Raw genomic sequence first — 17,755 nt, forward strand, 5'->3', positions numbered from 1 at the left:
CGAAACGTGCTTGCCGCGCGACCATGACCTTTGCGGGTTCGGACTTCCGTTAGGGGTTTCTGTTATTAATAAAGTCTGATGCTTTAGCCGAACCTTGGGAAGTACACACAACGGAGTGCGGCGACAAGCACGTCACGAAACGTGCTGGGCGTTATTTCCGTCTAATAGCCGTGTATTCAGCCGAGGCAAGCTTTGTTTGAGACTGTTCGCTAAGGTTTACTTTTCTGTGCCTACGTAGTCATGACATTTTATCATCTTCATTTGCGTGATTCGTTTAATACCATCAATACTATTTTTCCGCTTTTTGTGCGGTCTATCTAAACCTCCAGATCTCAACTTTCACAGTTGTATACCAGGCAGCGCCTAATTCGACGCATCTGCCCCAGACGCCATCATCATAGAGAAAGGGAAACATGCCGTAATGATGTACAAACAGTGCCAAGCTGCCATGCTATCGTAATCTTGGGGAATATGCTTCGTCATGTCGTTTCATACTTTTGGTGACCGAAGGAAAGGTTATGGTAGAAGGATTCGCTCACAACGCCTGCGTGAACGCCCATAAACGCTCACTATGCTATACAACCCAAGGAAAGAACCTACCCGATTTGTATGTTTCGGCCAGAAAATGTGTGCCGATATCGAATTTTGACATGAGAAAGAACTAACGTCGTTGAGGCTCCACTTGTTCGGACGGCCCCTCAGGTCTCACCAGCGACCCGTTTTGTCGCCAAGCGATGACCGGAAGGATGCAGCGGCGACGGCTCGACCTGTTCCACGCGCTCCTCAAGATAGACATTGCTTAGTAGCCCGGCAGGAATCGTGCCATCTTGAGTCGGCTTCAACTGGCTTCTTGAAGCTTTCTGGCGTCGATTTTCGCGCTCGTTGACGACATCCCGTAAGATCTTATTAGCACCAGTCCACCCAATCTGGCTAGCTGTCGCACGATGATTGAAGAGGCGCTCTACGAGCGGAAGCGGTAGCGATAGAAGAATGGTCGACAACACGACAGTCGAATGGCTGGGCTGGTGGTCGTCTTCTGTCGGTGCATCACCGAAGCGAATCTTGCTTAGCCGTGGATTATGCGCGGCCTGGCGATTCTCAACGACCGCAGGCAGACGTGGTGCGTCAGAGAACTCAGGCGCTATGGTGTACAGCTTGAAGTCGATAGGAAAGGTGAAGGCAAGGAACTCGAGAGCGTAGTTCAGTAGCGTTGAGATGAAGGGGTCGTCCGTATCAGGTCCTTCGGCTCTTGACCGTGGTCCAGAATTGGCTTGCAGTATGTATTGCAAGACCTGTTCCACAGTGTCCCATCGGAGAAGCATCCTTGCAATCTCGATGCCACGTGCCTGCATGCTAGGTATCTGGAAAGTCCTTGCTGCCGCAATATAACTCAGGATTTGTTGCATGCGCCGGCGAGCGTCATTGGAGGGAGTTGCTTGGTCACTCTCGTACATGTAAGGTGCGAGGCCATAGAGGAAGGTCTGGGCGGAAAGAAGTGGGGCACCATACAGCACTCTGACAGCCTCTCCCAGAGATTCGCCAGTGGTGAAAGGGTCCAGCGCGACGACATCGACTAGCCGACGCGCATCCCTACTACGATGACTTGGGACAGGACTGCGACGGATAGCTTCTGCTATGACTGGACTGCGTACCACTATGATGCCGTGCACAGGCACTGATACCAGGACCGATTCCGGAGATCGGACTTGGAGGACAAAGTCGGCGAATTCTGGATTCCCAAACTGCGTAGAAAGATAACCCGCAAGCTCAAAAGGCGACTCCTCTAGGCGCTCAGCGGGAGGAGGCGCAGTGCCGTTCTGGTAGGGCAAGGCACGATGCTCCTCCCCATGCTCTGAAGTCGGTACCGTTTCGCCAAATTGTGCCTTGCTCGGTGACTGCGAATGAGAGGTGAGGGTACCATTTGCGACGAAAGGTGCCTGTTCCGGCGAGAAATGGCCGTTGTAAGGGTTCGAGTAGCCGTCCGGACCACTAGGAAACTGGGAGGGGCGAAAATCAGAGCCGTTTGCGTACGTGGGATCAGGCGGCGCAACTGTGTTTGGGGGCATGTGCCAGGGCGCTCCTGCCTGAGAGGGATGCTGAGCATGACCCGGAAAGAAGGGCGCAAATTGCTGGGGACCAAAGCCAGGCGGAGGACGGGGCAGCACATGCTGTTCGTGTGGATGCAGGTCTGGCTCTTGAGATGTCACAGGAGGTGCTGGTGACTCATTTGCGCTCCTGAAGACGAGGGCGCCTGCACTGAGCTGGTGTCGATGCGATGGAGTGTCACTCCCCTCTGCCGGCGGCGTATCGGTCTTGTTCGAGGGATAGAACGGTGGGGGAAGGTGAGAGGGTATGGTCAACTTGCGGTGCACCCCGTTGACGGCTGGCTTCGTTTCGGCGCTGGGCTCCGTCGGCGGGGGAGGCTTCTCGTCGGCATATCCATTGGTATGTCCGTTGACTTGGTTTCCTGCATCTTCAGAACTTAGTGCATGTTGGGCGTTAGAGGCAGCCCACAGCGGAAACCTACCCTGAGCGTCTGATGGCGCTTTGTGCCCGTTCTGCGATGGGCTAGCCAAGCCATCTGCTGGCAGCTCTCCCTTGTCGACACCAGAAACGTCCGACTCGGGTGTGAGAGGGGCTTGCACAGGCTCTGCATGCTTCTGTTCCGCGTGCTCTTCGATCTGCTTCTCCGGCACTCTTTGCGGCTCCGGCTGCGGCTCAGATAGCTGAGCGGCGGCGCCTTTGTGGGAGCCTTCTGGGGTAATGGGTCTGGCAGATGGCTGAGACTTGGACAGACGGTATGGGATGGCAGGCACGATGCGCGATCCTGGGCGACGGTGCTGCTTCTGCGCGAAGCCTGGGCGTGCGGCGGTGTCGGCCATGTTTGCTAGGAAGGTGGTAGTCTAAGTGCGACAGCGGATGCGGAAGCGGCTCCAGGTAATTGCAGCTTCGTGGTTCTTGCCAATTATCCTGGAGCGCCCTGGGACGGGAGATGTGTGCGGCGAGGGTATTTGCGAGGTGGGGTTAGTCGACAGCAAAGAAGTCCAGGCAGAGATGGAGAGATGGCTTCCCCACCAATTTTAGCTCAAGCACTCTGAGGTCATGGCCCTAGCTTAAGCTCCATTTGTCATCTCCCACCAGCCCTCACTGAGACACGGCGAGGCGACAACTTTTCTTTGTCTACGATGTGTCACTTTACGCGTTTGTCTTATGTGGTCTCATGTTGTGTCAACTTCCAGTCAGGGTGAAAGACTCCACGCTAACCTCATCGGCATCCATACCTCAGCTTGCACTGGTCGTGCCTTCCTTGCCAAGAGAGAACGCGACTTCTTCGTGCTACGCTGGAAGGCATAACTAGAGATATGGTTGCACAGCCAGCGTTTCCTTCCATAAAGAAACAACCTTCCGTCACATGCCATCAACACTAGACTGTCTTCCGCATACTCCATTCTCCTACTATCACACGTCATAACACCGAGATACTAAGTCCACCATCCCGTCACCTCGTTCTCATTTGCTCTATATTTCCTAGTCCACATTGCCTTTCGTTACACCTCTAGCATGATCCTAGGACAAGCTCAACCATCCTACCATGACAAGACCTCCATGCCGCTCTCCAAGCCTGCGCGTCCTCTCAAGGACTATCGCTGCCCCGATTGTCGAGAACGTGATATGGGAGCCACCTCTGCCAAGTACTGCTTGACGACTTGTCCTCATCAGCATGAATTCACCCCTACTCGTTCGTTGGCTCCCATGTGGATGCTATCAAGTCACTAAGTCATCACAGCAAACAGATTTAGCATTTTGGCAGAGCTGAACCAGTTGACCACCGAGACGAGATAGGATTTCGATCTCGTACCCACCTCGAGTAGAAGCGCAAAGCGGCGAGGCAAGCGGGGTGGAAAACGACATAGAAGCAAAGAAACGTCTAAGAAGGACACTGCAGGGCGCGATCACAACAGCATTAGCGTGTTGTGTAAGAGGCTCGCTGCGTTACGTCTTCATGATGACAAGCCGTCCCAACCAGGGATGCCAGAAACTCCTCCCCATATTCCAAGTACCGCAACTACCAAAGCTACCTCCTTTGATGTCGACAGGCCTCTCTGGGCCCCACAGTTCCTGCCGAACTCCATGGCCGCTGCGACCAACCCTGCGCGGACAGCGATGATATCGGAGGAACACAAGCTGCCCGACGAGTCGCAGCCATGTCAGATCAAAATGCCGCAATGTCAACCCCGTTCTAGTGTCCCAAAGGCTGAACGAAAGAATCCACGATGTTTCCCACTTTCCGCGTTTCTTGCCTGCCCAGACCCTTCAGGACGGTATCCATCCAAATCCAGGTTTCTGGGAGCAAGTTGCGTTCAGAAAGACTTGCGTTGTCCAAAATTCTTAGTTCCATCCATGTCCTCCTCTCGTACACAGGACGCAGTAACAAGCGCAGCATGTTCTGCACCCGCGTCGAAAATTCTCGAAACAGTGCCTATCAGATCCACATTCGACTCAGATATCCAGCAGGAGAAACCAGCGTTTCCAACGCCGTTGACACAGGTTTCGAAGACGTCTCGTCCAATGCTCTTCGACTTTCCTACAAGATGCAACATGCCACCCAATGCGTCTACAACATCCCCAATACAATTAGCGCAAACTATTCTGTCCGCCGAACATCGCATAGCAAACAATGAGAGCCATGGTTCGATTTCTGATTGCAGCTTGAGACGAGAACAGCCTTACCTTGATGATGTACGCAAAATCGTCAACTCACATTTCCATGGCCGTTGGCAACGCCCTTTATTGGCAGCTGACCCTGATACGCCTCCCGAATGCAATAGCTTCCCTTTGCAACCTAAGAAAAAATCGAAGTTCTTCGCCGATGGGCACCTGATCGGGCATGGTAGCATTCCCGCATCCCAGCAATCTGTGACTGAGGCCCCAATTCTCACAGACAACAATGCAGCCGCTCTTATCGACTCATCCGCCTCTATACCACCAGAAGACTGTTCTCGTTCACCAGTTACAGAGTTTTACGATAGGCTGAAGACAAAGCGTGCGTGGAATGCCGATTTCGCTTCAGGTGCACAGGTACCAAATGTCGTAACAGCGGATATATCTTCATTGGACACTGTTACCTTGTCTGATCCCTACGATTGTGGAGAGTCTCAGCAGCGCATGTCACCACTACACGAACCCCGCCCTGTAGACTTGGATCCAATCAAACAGAATTATCGCCGTCCGATTCTCAGTACCGTCTGCCACCTGGAAACTGACATTGGAGAGAGTATCTCAGATTCAGACGCTGCTGAGTACGATATGATTAGTCCAGTTTCCAGCCAAGATACATGGGTCGAGCTTTCAAACCCTGCACAATGCAGCTTCGACATGGCGTCTAGCAGCGATGACGAGAGCGATGAAGAAAACGACGAGTCTTACTGCGGGTCTTACTAGGCGGAGACTTCTACTGCATGTACCAACGACAACCAATGGACATACGACGGAGTAGATACGAGTGCGATAGAATGGCCCACTGTGCAAGAGGCGATGAAATTGGAACACACTAGAAGTGGCGCCAGTCCAGGCTCGACGATGGACGATGATGATGACCCCACCTACTGGGATGGTGTTACCGATTGGTTCATATGAATTCCCATTCTCTAGGTCGAAAACGGTCGTACTTCGTGTTGTGGGTGCTGGGATCATGGTAGTCTAGATCTGAGAGTTGATCCAAGTCTGCTTGTCCCATCTCCATGAGGTCTCCAAGATCTTCGAAGCCACGGTTCGCTTATTTGGCGTTGTGTCTCTTCTACGGTCACTCTAACCTTATGTATTTCTGCTTTACAAAGCTTCAATAACACATGCACATAGACCAACGATAGACACTTGGACTGTCTTTGGCTTCCATTGAAACGCATCAAATAATGAGCTAAACATCTAACTATCCCTGAATACCTCGCCTTCAAACTCCTGACACAACTCATCCCATGGTAGCCATTCACCCTTGTCCGACTTCGCTCCGCCCTTCTCTGCAATTGGACTCCACCACGCCTGCTCCTTCCCATCATCATCGTGCACGACAGCGACGGGACCAACCGGCCCGGCAGCGTTCGACTCGAATAACTTTCTAGAATGGTTGAAGTACCACATGCGATCCCAGACCGAGACGCGCAGCGACTTCAGTCCGTCTCGATGAGCATTGTGGTGAATGAGACCAGGAACAACGCTCGTCCACATGTTGGTATAGAGAGGGACATCACGCCAGGTTCTATCTTCAGAGAAGCTGGAACCGGGAGCAACGACTGCTGGGCGAAATGGTGGCTGCGAGTCTGTGACGTCTTGGGCGAGGTCGTGTACGCGTACTGGCGCAATTTTGAGCTCGGCGGAGGCTTGCGCGATGGACTTGGGGTCATCATATGTCACCCATGCTGAGTCCTCCTCTGCAAACACCGTTGGGTGGCCAAGCAGACTAGCATAATCCAACCCTATACCGAACTCATCGGGTTTTCCTCCTTTGTGATCGCGCAAGTGTCGCTCAGACTGTGGGTTGAGGATACTGTTCCTACCAGTTAACCAATCTCCCATCTTCTGGAAAACATTCCGATGCCGCTGTCTCATGACCTCTCGCTGAAACTCCTGGTCTCCGAAGATCTCACTGAAGATCTTTTGATCACTACCGAAGTTCCGGTCCTTTTCTGCCTTTTCCATCGCCCGCTCGAAGAGGGCCTTCATCGCCCCTACGCGACCCATCGCATCGCCAGAGTTGAGATAGCGTTGCCGGAACTTGACGTATGGGTTCTTCTCAAATCCAATATCCGTATCCGTTTCGGGGCCGTAGATGTCGTTTGGCAGCGAAGACTGCGGCACAGCGTAGCAAGGTGGGTCTTCTGGCTTCCATGGCCAGCACCGCTTCTGCGCAGAAAAGATAATGTCTTGGGTTATCCCTTCTGCAGCGGCTGCTTTCGAACCCATAGTCTGCTGTATCCGCGTGTTCGCCTCGTTGTTGATGGCGTGGAAGCGCGATACCAGCGCGCTGGGACGCAGTTGAAACCAGATATCATATCCATCCACAAGTAATAACAGGTCGTCGTCGCGCTCCGGTCCAAGTGTACGCAGATACTCGAGTACACCACTAATCTTGGCTAAATGTGAACCTCCAGCCACAAGCGTTTTATCGTCGAATTTGGCGCCCCAGTTGATCAGTGTTGGAGTTGGATATCCAGCCACTGCGGCGCTTAGCATCGTTTTGCAAAGATTGACATCTTTGTGATCCGCAGGAATGAGAAGGTGAAGGATCGCGGACTTCTTCGGTGTATCTTTCTTGCCAGAAAATGGAGAGGAGAGGGATGAGGGTATAGAATTTGGAACAAGGTGACGGTCACCGTTGACAGCAAAGAGTAAAATGACAAGGAGTATGAATGTCGCTGCGACGAGTACCCGGCGCCGTCGACTCAGAGTCGGTAGTCGTCCGACTGCGGCGTCCAGGTACTCGCTCGAGACTTGCTTGTACCCACGCATCGATTATGCAGATGCAGTCACACGGCTGGAGTGCGACGTTTGCACTATGTGAGCTGGCAAAGCACTTGAACCTGAGCAAGCGTATGGCACATGCCGGCGATGAGCCGTGTGTGATATCAGTCCGCTTTGCTAGTATACAATCTTACATTGGGACTAATCGGATCCCATAGCCGTGTGGCGTTGGTAGCGATGTTCGCTAGTGTATTGTCGATTCCACTCCGGGAAATGGCGGATGGACGTGCAGGGTGTGGGTACCGAAGTGTGGTTGCAGGCATCGGAACAAGTCTGCCGAGACAGGTCACTAGTGTTTCCACGGCATTTGACACCTATTCGGTCGATTACATATCATAGTAAGCGCAGGATTTCTAGTGAAAAGCGCTGATACGCGGAGGTGTGGAAAATGAGACTAGACGTATATTTGCCAAAGATAACATGTGGCGTAATCTTGGAACTCAACGATTTCGTGTAAGGTGTCTATGATGATATTGAGATGTAGTTAATAGAACGCTCGTCGCTTGAAAATTCAATGGTATATTATCTCCGCAAACGAGACATCTTCAGGTCCCGACTCTGCACTGTACAAAGCACGCTCGTGAGATCCGCAAAGGGCTTCCCATGAGAGCGCTTCTCCCTGATCACTCCAAGCTCCAGATTTCTCTTCAATCTTGCGTTCTGTCTCATCGTATGGTATGTTCTTTGTCCATGAAACCCCATCGATAAGGTCTGATCCGATCTGCGGATCGTGTATCTGAGCTGATGCACGCTGAAGGCGTTCAGCCTCTTCAAAATACCACATGCGAGGCCACCAAGTGTCTCGGAAGGACTTGTCGCCTGTGAAGTGCAGCAGTGGAAAAGCCTGCCCAGTGACAGTGTTGAAGCCGAGAGACACATTACGCCAAGAAGTCTTTTGTAATGCTGCGTCGTCAGAAATGGCAGCAAAAGGCTTCTTGGATTGTAACACGTCTTCTTGTAGATCTATGCGGTACGGTTCCACGGACGTTGATGTTGATGGAAACGAAGACCGGTTTGTCGTCATCCACGCTATATAATTCCTGTATCCAGCCGCTGTCTGGAATAAGCTTGATCGGTAATCTAGACCGATATGATATTCAGTCTTCTGACCCTCCTCAAGCACCGGTAGACCAGCTTCTTGGACCTCTTGAGGTATCCCATAAGGCACATCCTCATGCGATAATATACGCGAATATTCCTGGTCGCCCCATACATCCGCAAAATACTTCTGGTCAGAGTTGCGCAACACGTACTCAGGATCATACGTCTTATGGATCTTCTCTTGAGTCGCACGAAACATATCTCGCATTTCTGCCGCGGGTCCGATGATGGTGCCAGAGTTTAACCAGCGTGGTCTTGCGTGTAGCATATCGCCCCAACCGTCGGTATAAGGGCCAAATGCATCGGGTTGGAGGGGCGACTGCGGTACAACCCAGCATGCTAAACGCTGTATATCTTCAGGGAAGCATGTTTTGTCCGGACCAAAGAGGATGCTGTTGTGCATGTTGTGTTTCCGCATATGGCTCTTGCCATACTTGGCAATCAAACGCTCGTTTGCAGTAGCCGTTTCCTCGAAGTACCGTTTTAACAAAACGTCCGGACTGAGTTGAAAGGTGATGTCGAAACCGTCCAGGAGAAGGACTATGTCGTTATCCTGAATGGTTGTTAGGTTTTCGAGGTAGCGAAGAGGACCTGCGATCTTCGCAAGGTGGGTTTCTGCAGCATTGAATGCACCCTCTCCGGCCCAGTCGATCAAAACAGGGGTTGGGTACGAGAGAATGGAGGCGGAGAGAAGGAGGCGGCATAAATCGAGGCCGCTGCTGGTAGCCACTATGAGTAGGTGAAGACGTGACTCTTTAAGACTGCTCGTGAGCGCATCTTGTGCCGTGGCTCCACGTATGGCGTCGAGTGACCCAAGATGTAGCGCAGTCCAGAGAAATATTAGGGTCGCAAAAGCCACGATTCCAGCAGCGAGAGTCCTGGGACGAGGCATGGCGCAGGTGTGTTGAGCCACAACTCTCTAGAGTTGACTATGATATGATCAATGGTAAGTTAGTGCTAATTTTAGTCTGCTCACAGCCAAGCAACGCACGCCTTGCGGTGCATGCCGTGTGATCCCGTGGCAAGGCATGTTGTGGCGTCATGTATGGTATTCTACTATGGTTTTGCATGAATTGCATAATCCCTAAAGAGGTTGATGGAGCGAGGCAGATTCCGCTGGGAAAACGGGAAGAACGGAACGTTGGCGCTTCGCTTGGCGCCCCAAGCGATCGGTTGGACGTGCTCATTCATATCCATGACTAGCGTGCCACACTAACAAAAGCCTGACGCGACAAGTCATTCGTTCATCCACTGGCTCTCGCCTTTGCCCTAAGCTCTATGCTACTGTACCACGCTCCGCCTGCAAGAGCTAGGAGTATGCCGGCTCCATTCATGGGACTGACAGGCACGTCCCACAAGAAAGCTCCCAATACAATGGTTAGACATTGCTTCAAGTTCGCGCAGATAGTCAATGTCAGCGCGCCTGCCAGCTTGTTCGTCTCGAAAGACGCGACATTAAGGCCAAACGCAAGCAGGCCGTTACCCGAGACTGTCAGAATCCTCTCCGCTGTCAGATGCCCAGCTTTTACGAAATCAAGGAATTCCGAGAACTCGCCAATGAGTACGGAATAGAGCAGAGATTGCACAGCAGCCAAGGGACCCATGCGGAGGAGCAGCTCCAGTGCGGGTAGTCGCAGGCGCCCTGTCATCAAACGGTTGGTAACGACCGTCTATTTTAATTGTCAGAATCCTTCGTGAATAATGTACATGATCCTTCGGATTCTGCTTACCTTTATGGCTGCGAGGACCACACCGATAAGAGTTAGAGTGAAACCCAGGGCGGTGAAGTAGTAGTCGCCCTAAAGATTGGTATACGAAGTCAGCTTGTGTCTCGCATGTATTTCGTGCAGGGGCGTTACTTACGAAGGTCGCTAGACCGACACCCAGCATTACAGGGACAATAGACAGATATGTTATGACAGCATATCTTCTAGAGAAAACGAGGCGATAGATCAGGATCGTAAAAAGTGGACAGGTTGCCCGCATGATTTGATGGAAAGGAACTGAAACCATAGCCCTGTAAGTCCTCATTAGTGACTGACTCAAGATTGGAGAGGGCACGATTGCTTACAGCGACAGGTTAGACATTGCGATGTTCAGCGTGAACAGCAGCGAGAACATGAAATGTACCAGGTGCTCGCGCGTTGTCAGTCGCGTCAACTGGAAATATCCAAACATCAAGAAAACCAAACTTCCAAGAGCAGCACTCCCGGTGTGTACTGCTGTCAGAATCCATGGGAATGGGAACTGTATGTTCTATTAGCTCGATGTTCACACCCAATCTGATACGTGCTACATACCGAACCCATGACTGCTTTATTGTAGAAGGTAAGACTCAGATTCATTATGAAATAAGTTGCCAGAAACACGAAAGTCTTCGTCCGGCTGACGGCCGGTTCGGTTGCTCGATGAGCAAGCTCCTGCTTCTCCTCATGTTGACTCTCGAGATCTAGCAATGGTTCGTTCTCTTTGAAGAGGTGTTCAGCAGGATACTCTTCGTCCTCGCTGGTTGATTGCTTTGGGATCGGCTCGGGCTGAGTCATCTCAATTTTTTCCATGTTGCTGTTGTCTTTGTTGATTGAGAGGGGAGAGTCGTGTGCGCGCTGGCAATGGGGCTGCGTACAGTCAAAGACTCGTCCAATTTGAGTTGGCTGAACCGATATCTGGGCCGACAAGGGGTGGTAGGAAGAGACTATAGCGCCACTGCGGCTATGACCGACAAAGCTACTTAGCTTCTCATCGTCAATTTCGGAGACTGCTGCGGTTCGCTAACGTCTTAGCCTCTTTACATGCGTGTCTATTCACGCCCCGCAAGGCATGATGTATGCCATGTCACGCGATGAATCCTCGTAGCGTAAGACGGGGATGACCGGATTTAGGTACTGTATCTCCAGCGTGAACGAATAAGGTGTGATGACTGCCTCTATGTGTTGGCTCACCGATACAATGCTTGCAATTAGCTGCACCATAGAGCCTAGCTCAGCCATCATCTTAGGCACACTGCCTCACCTTGCTGTGATTATCTGTTGCCGAATTCCGATATTAGCTCCTTGAACATGGTCTATTTTTGTTAGTGTTGTGTAGTACTTCAATCCTCTGCGATGTCCTCGGACCAGAGGGAAAAACTGAACAACTCGGCGTGGATCTAGAAATTTTGCAACAAGACTAATCGAACGCATGAACGCATAGCCGCACTTTGCTCAATCCAGCAGCAAAGTTGAGCCTCGCCGAGTATTGTGGGGTTTCCACGCTAAGGATTACATCACTGACTTTACGACCGACGTTGCTAAGGCTTGCTTGGCAGGCACCCCGTCAATACCTAGGAAGCCGTGGCGACCCCGGCACTTCCGAGGCGCTAGTGCTCAACTCCTGACCAAACGCTTCCAAACGGTCCAATACGTCAAGGCCCATGCTCGGCACAGTAGGTGCAGATTGGTACTTTGTAAATAAAACCTAGGTGGTAGAAGATGCCGATAGCCGTCCAGGCGAGTATGAGTGCGGGTGGTCGCTTGGTGCTTGTCCGCGGCTTACGGATATCTCATTCGAGATCTCGATAGCCTTGTGTACCTATAGGTATCCTTCTGGCTTCCATAGCGACTACTTCATCATTATCCAACTGAGCAGACTAGTTGAACCCCCCTTCACATTCTTTCTCAACTATCTTATACCTTTCATGTCTACCCACACGCGGCAAGATGCGCCTATTCCGGCACCCTCATACCGCTCCAGCAACGAGTCCAAACTATTTGGCCGCATAACTAAGATATGTTGCGTTGGTGCAGGATACGTGGGAGGGCCGACTTCGGCAGTCATGGCGAACGCGAATCCCAACATCCAGGTAACAGTAGTCGATTACGACAGCAAGCGTATTGCTGCATGGCAATCAGACGAACTCCCCATATACGAACCTGGCCTCATGGAGATGGTCAAACCATCACGCGACGGTATTCCAAACAAGAGGGCACCAAATCTCTTCTTCTCCACAGATGTCGACCGCGGCATTGCCGAAGCTGAACTCATCTTGTTGAGTGTAAACACCCCAACCAAGACATTGGGCCAAGGTGCAGGACATGCGAGCGAACTGTCGTATTTGGAGTCTGCTGTTCGAAAGATTGGAGCTGTAGCGACGGACAATAAGATTATTGTAGAGAAGAGCACTGTACCTTGCCGAGCAGCAGACACACTTCGAGACGTTCTGAGAGCAACGAGCAAACCTGGAGTAGAATTTGAGATATTGTCGAACCCCGAATTTCTAGCGGAAGGAACCGCCATTCAAAATCTTTCGAATCCCGACCGCGTACTGATCGGGTCTCTGAAGACTCCTCAAGGACTGGCGGCTGCACGAGCCCTCGCCCAGATCTACTCTGCTTGGGTCAGCACGGAGCGTATCATCACGATAAACCTATTCAGCTCTGAGTTGGCAAAGTTAGCTGCAAACGCTCTGCTTGCTCAACGGATCAGCAGTGTCAACGCGTTGGGTGCCATGTGCGAAGCAGTAGGTGCAGATATCGATGAGGTATCCTACGCCGTCGGACTAGACAAGCGCATTGGGTCTAGAATGCTCAAAGCATCGGTTGGGTTCGGTGGCTCTTGCTTTCGCAAAGACATCTTATCCTTAGCATATATCGCGGAGTCGCTGAACTTGTTCGAAGTCGCTGCCTACTGGCGATCGGTAGTCGACATCAATGAGTACCAAAAGGACCGATTTACCCGCCGTATTGTGCGATGCTTGTACAACTCGCTCTCGAATAAGACACTTGCGATCCTCGGCTTCGCGTACAAGAAAGACACAGGGGATACTCGTGAATCAGCAGCCATCACAGTTGTCAACAACCTTCTCGCAGAGGGCGCGAATGTCAGAATCTACGATCCCCAGGTCAAGGAATCGCAAATACGGCACGATATCGAGAGCAGTAACCCACACCCGCAAAGCATCAAAGGCAGGCTCGCCGTCTGCTCTTCGACCTATGACGCGTGTACTGACGCCGACGCCGTGGTCATACTGACGGAGTGGGACGAATTTAGCAACAAGAGCAGTTCTGCACATGCCCGTGGAGACTCGGTACGTAGTGGCGACATGGATGCAATGCGCAAAGAGATATCATGGAAGCGCATCTCGCAAGTGATGCGACGTCCCATGTACGTGTTCGACGGGCGTAATGTCGTCGACCCTGTGCCTCTGGAGGCATTGGGCTTCCGATACGAAGGCGTCGGTAAATCGAGGGAGTTGTAGTCACTTTTCTTCATTTTTCTTCTTCAGATATCCAGCTCGTATAGCATAATTGGGACGATACATAGCTAGTACCTGTAGTTCGGCGTCGGGTCAGGTAACAGACGACAGGAATGAAAGCCTGATAATAACGTTACTATTCTGATGATATTTTTCGAAGACGTTGTTCCCTACCTTTGGATGCTCGCTTCCGTCGTGTTTTGGGTTAGCGCCGGTAGCTCGTCCAGGAAGGCTGGGAAGCCGCACCTGCCTCACACTTCTTCCCAAAACACGACAGCACATGGTCGAGTAGATGGACGCTGTGATGAAGTCACCAAAAGCTTCTCACTCGGCATAGGTCACACGCACAGTTACGAGGATAACCAAAGCGTACCACAGTTTGTTGAGGCCTGCTCATTCGGAGCTCGCTTTCCCCTGTCGTCAGTCGCCCACTGGCTACGCGCATCACCTTGCCAGTTCGCGATTCTTGATTTTGTCCTTTCCGGACTATTGTCAGTCCACTCTGAGCGTTTGGATCGTTTCTTGGGTGCGTAGTCGGTCTCCATCGCAGCGGCTGCCTCATGGCGCGTCGCACGGCATCCTTCGCGCTTCCGTCGTACGCGCAATCAGCGAATTACTGTTGCCGCCACCCCATGTCGATGCATCACAAGTTGTCGCAGCCTTGCTGCGCCTTCATCCTGCAGAAACCCAGTCTTTTCGCCCCTCGATGATATCGTCTTACTGCCTGCCCCTTGCCTACGATTTCTTTGTCTTCAACTAGTCTTCCCGTCCTCCTGCAATGCCATGGCGGAACTTGCAGCCCTTAGTGTCGCTGCTAGCATTCTTCAGGTTATCGATATCAGCGTTAGGGTTGCTGAGCGTCTCAATGAATATCGCAAGAAAGAGGACAGTCTGCCCACTGCTTTCAAACATGTCAGCACCCGACTACCTATCTTTGTTCTTAAGCTTCGAGATACGAATGCGAAAGTTGAGGATATGACAGATGATGCAAGGAGAGCATTAAAGCCCGCGATCGAAGAGTGCTTCAATCAGATCAAGAAGTTGGAGACGATAATTGACAAGGTTTTGTTTAAACCTGGTGATAAAGGAGCTACACGTAGCTGGAAGTCCATCAAAAGCGTTAAATACGACAGCGATGTGAGCGAGCTAGATAAAGTCATTCGGAGATACATGGAAGCCATGAACTATGGCCTATCGAGCGTGGCACTCCATTCGAGTAGTACGTATATTCCATTCTTCAACACTATTCCAAGGACGTAGGCTAATGTCTTGTTTTCAGATGAGAAATCCTCACTACAACCAACAAGCACTTGTCCATTTGAGCGAGAGGCGGACTTCGTGGAGCGAGACGTCATGTGTGACGTTACGACGCGATGTCAAGCCGGGTCAAGGTCAGCTTTGATAGGTATTGGCGGCGCTGGGTACGTGCTCGAACTGACGCTGGCAACGGATGATACTGCCAATCATGATTTTATGTATGACTCCCGCTGATAGCTGGTTTAGCAAGTCACGCATAGCTATCGAATACAGCTATCGCGTAAGAAAAGCCGCACCGGATACTTGGGTGTTTTGGGTGACATTCGATACGCCAGCCACTGTCGCTCAGGACTTCCGGAAGATAGCGAAGGCAGTCGGTCTTCGAGGCTGGGACGAGAAAGCGGCAGACATCTTTACTATGGTACATGATTGGCTCAAAGACGACTCTAACGGTCCATGGACCCTGATCCTGGATAATGTCGACTCTGTTGACGTTCTGACTGCGCCTGCCCCAAGAGTCACATCCAGTAATAGCATTGACGATGATTCATCCATGCCGCAGATTCGAAACTTTATCACTACTTCGACAAAAGGGTCTATTCTCGTCACATCAAGGAATATCGAGGCTGCGCAGATGATCACCGGAAACTGCGCATACCACATTGATGTCGATGAGATGAATGAGTCTGAAGCGATTGCTCTCTTGAAGAAGAAGCTCAGCAGCAAGGTTATCTATACCGAAGCTGAAGCTGCTGAGCTTGTCAAGTCAGTCGACTTCATGCCATTAGCAATATCTCAAATTGCGACAAACATCAGCATGAACTATCCACGCCTCACACTTTCGAAGGCCACTGAGAGAATTCAGGCACCGAGTGAAGAAACAGTGCAGCTCTTAGAAACAAGTGCGCACGAAACAAGTCGAGATACTAGAAGGACTAACTCGATTGTCAAGACTTGGCACCTATCCTTTCAGTATGTGCGCCAAACGCATCCTTCGGCTGCAAGACTTCTGTCGCTGATGTGTTTGTTCGGTCGACAGGGCATTCCGGAAACGCTTCTCACCGGTCAATATGGCGAGGAAGTAACCGCCTCAGCAACCCCACTTCAGCCCCGCCTGAATTGGTGGAAGCGAATCAGACGGCGGCGATTATACCTAAGGCGACGCCAGCGTGTGGCTCAGCAGAAGGCAACTGGTAGTAAAACCACCACGTCTGCTTGTTTCGACGAGGATTGGAGAGTGCTTACAAACTTTGCGCTTATCAGAACGAACATCGACGGATGTCATTTCAGTATGCACAGGCTAGTGCAATACACTACTAAGAGGTGGTTGGAGATCAACCGAGAGCTGAAGGCCTGGATGCAAAGATATGTCTCCATCATTCGAGATTGCTTTCCGAAGCCAGAACACGACAATTGGCAGGTTTGCCAGTACCTCTTCCCGCACGCTCAGCAGGCCGCCAGCTACCGGCCAGAGGATAGAGTCTTGCTTCTGACGTGGGCACCCCTTATCCAAATGATATCACGATTTGCATATGTGATAGGGGATTATAGCTCAGCGGAGGATCTGGGTCGCACGGCACTGGCAGCACTGGAAGAGGTTCAAGGTCCTCATTGTGAAGATACCCTTCGCAGTTACCACCAACTCGGTCTAGCGATCAGCGTTCTCAATCGACATAACGAATCGGAGAAGATGTTTCGAAGGGCACACGAAGGCAGACTGACTTTGCTGGGCTCCGACCACTTGGATACACTAGACAGTGCAAATCAGCTGGGAGCACGATTGAACAAGCAGGGAAAGTACGAAGAAGGCGAGGCCATACACATGCGCACGATTGAGGGATACGAAAGAGTTTATGGACCTCGCAGTATCGAGACGCAGTCGCTCATGGCCGGACTTGCGCTCACATACATGAACAACGAGCGTTTCGAGCAGGCTACAGCGATCCATCGACGAGTGCACGCTATACAGAAAGAAGCTTATGGCGAAGAGACCAATGATACATACCAGGGCTTACGTGCTTTGGGCGCCTTGCTCAACATGCAAGGCAAAGCCGCCGAAGCCGAGAACATACATCGTCAGGTTGTAGAGTACAGGACGAGAACATCTGGACTGGACCACTCGGAGACAATTAAGAGTGTGAACTTTCTATGCGAATCGCTCATCAAGCAACGCAAGCTGGACGAGGCAGTGGCGCAATATCGTAGCGTCATCGACATATATACCGACCTCGATGAGAAGGCGCGACAAGAAGCCTTGCTGACAATGAATAGTCTCGCTGAGACGCTTGTCCAACAAGGCCATCTCGATCAAGCGGAAGCTGTCTGCCGTCGCCTCGTTTTGGAGAGTGAAAGACTGCTGGGAGCTGATGACTGTGATACCTTGATTGGTGTTCATACGCTCGCAGATACCCTTTCCAAGCAAGAGCGATATGGAGAGGCTCTACAATTATATGAGCGGGCTTACATTGGTACCGAGAAGCGTTGTGGCGCAGACCATCCTGACACGAAAGAGTTTTTGGAAGATTTCAATCGTGCGAAGAGGACCATGTTAGTGTAGCTGATTAAAACCAGCATCTCCTTTGGGCTATTAAGCGCTTCGGCGGTTTCTCCGCGCAGAATTCTCACAACCTGAATATTTGTATATCCTGA

At 51.4% G+C, this 17,755-nt stretch overlaps 6 protein-coding genes across 6 annotated transcripts; 2 read left to right on the forward strand and 4 right to left on the reverse strand.

Annotated features, from left to right (window-relative positions):
- Positions 1-698: 698 nt before the first annotated feature.
- On the reverse strand, positions 699-2,882 carry J4E82_004758 (uncharacterized protein; the record flags this gene model as incomplete). The annotated part of the gene is made up of 2 exons (XM_051731033.1): positions 699-2,473; positions 2,528-2,882. 2 exons carry the CDS (start codon positions 2,880-2,882, stop codon positions 699-701), a joined length of 2,130 nt encoding a protein of 709 aa, XP_051589240.1.
- Positions 2,883-5,925: 3,043 nt separating this feature from the next.
- J4E82_004759 (uncharacterized protein) lies at positions 5,926-7,506 on the reverse strand (the record flags this gene model as incomplete). Its single annotated transcript, XM_051731034.1, has 1 exon — positions 5,926-7,506. One exon carries the CDS (start codon positions 7,504-7,506, stop codon positions 5,926-5,928), a length of 1,581 nt encoding a protein of 526 aa, XP_051589241.1.
- Positions 7,507-8,029: 523 nt separating this feature from the next.
- Positions 8,030-9,511, reverse strand: J4E82_004760 (uncharacterized protein; the record flags this gene model as incomplete). Its single annotated transcript, XM_051731035.1, has 1 exon — positions 8,030-9,511. The coding sequence occupies one exon, from the start codon at positions 9,509-9,511 to the stop codon at positions 8,030-8,032; it is 1,482 nt and encodes a 493-aa protein (XP_051589242.1).
- A 352-nt stretch (positions 9,512-9,863) lies between these two features.
- On the reverse strand, positions 9,864-11,177 carry J4E82_004761 (uncharacterized protein; the record flags this gene model as incomplete). Its single annotated transcript, XM_051731036.1, has 5 exons — positions 9,864-10,289; positions 10,350-10,418; positions 10,483-10,636; positions 10,691-10,866; positions 10,920-11,177. 5 exons carry the CDS (start codon positions 11,175-11,177, stop codon positions 9,864-9,866), a joined length of 1,083 nt encoding a protein of 360 aa, XP_051589243.1.
- Positions 11,178-12,430: 1,253 nt separating this feature from the next.
- On the forward strand, positions 12,431-13,852 carry J4E82_004762 (uncharacterized protein; the record flags this gene model as incomplete). The annotated part of the gene is made up of 1 exon (XM_051731037.1): positions 12,431-13,852. One exon carries the CDS (start codon positions 12,431-12,433, stop codon positions 13,850-13,852), a length of 1,422 nt encoding a protein of 473 aa, XP_051589244.1.
- Positions 13,853-14,632: 780 nt separating this feature from the next.
- Positions 14,633-17,663, forward strand: J4E82_004763 (uncharacterized protein; the record flags this gene model as incomplete). The annotated part of the gene is made up of 3 exons (XM_051731038.1): positions 14,633-15,068; positions 15,129-15,270; positions 15,353-17,663. The coding sequence occupies 3 exons, from the start codon at positions 14,633-14,635 to the stop codon at positions 17,661-17,663; spliced, it is 2,889 nt and encodes a 962-aa protein (XP_051589245.1).
- Positions 17,664-17,755: the final 92 nt, after the last annotated feature.

This window comes from Alternaria postmessia (assembly GCF_024291825.1).
Source record: "Alternaria postmessia strain BMP 2775 chromosome Unknown scaffold_23, whole genome shotgun sequence".
NCBI lineage: Eukaryota > Fungi > Ascomycota > Dothideomycetes > Pleosporales > Pleosporaceae > Alternaria > Alternaria postmessia.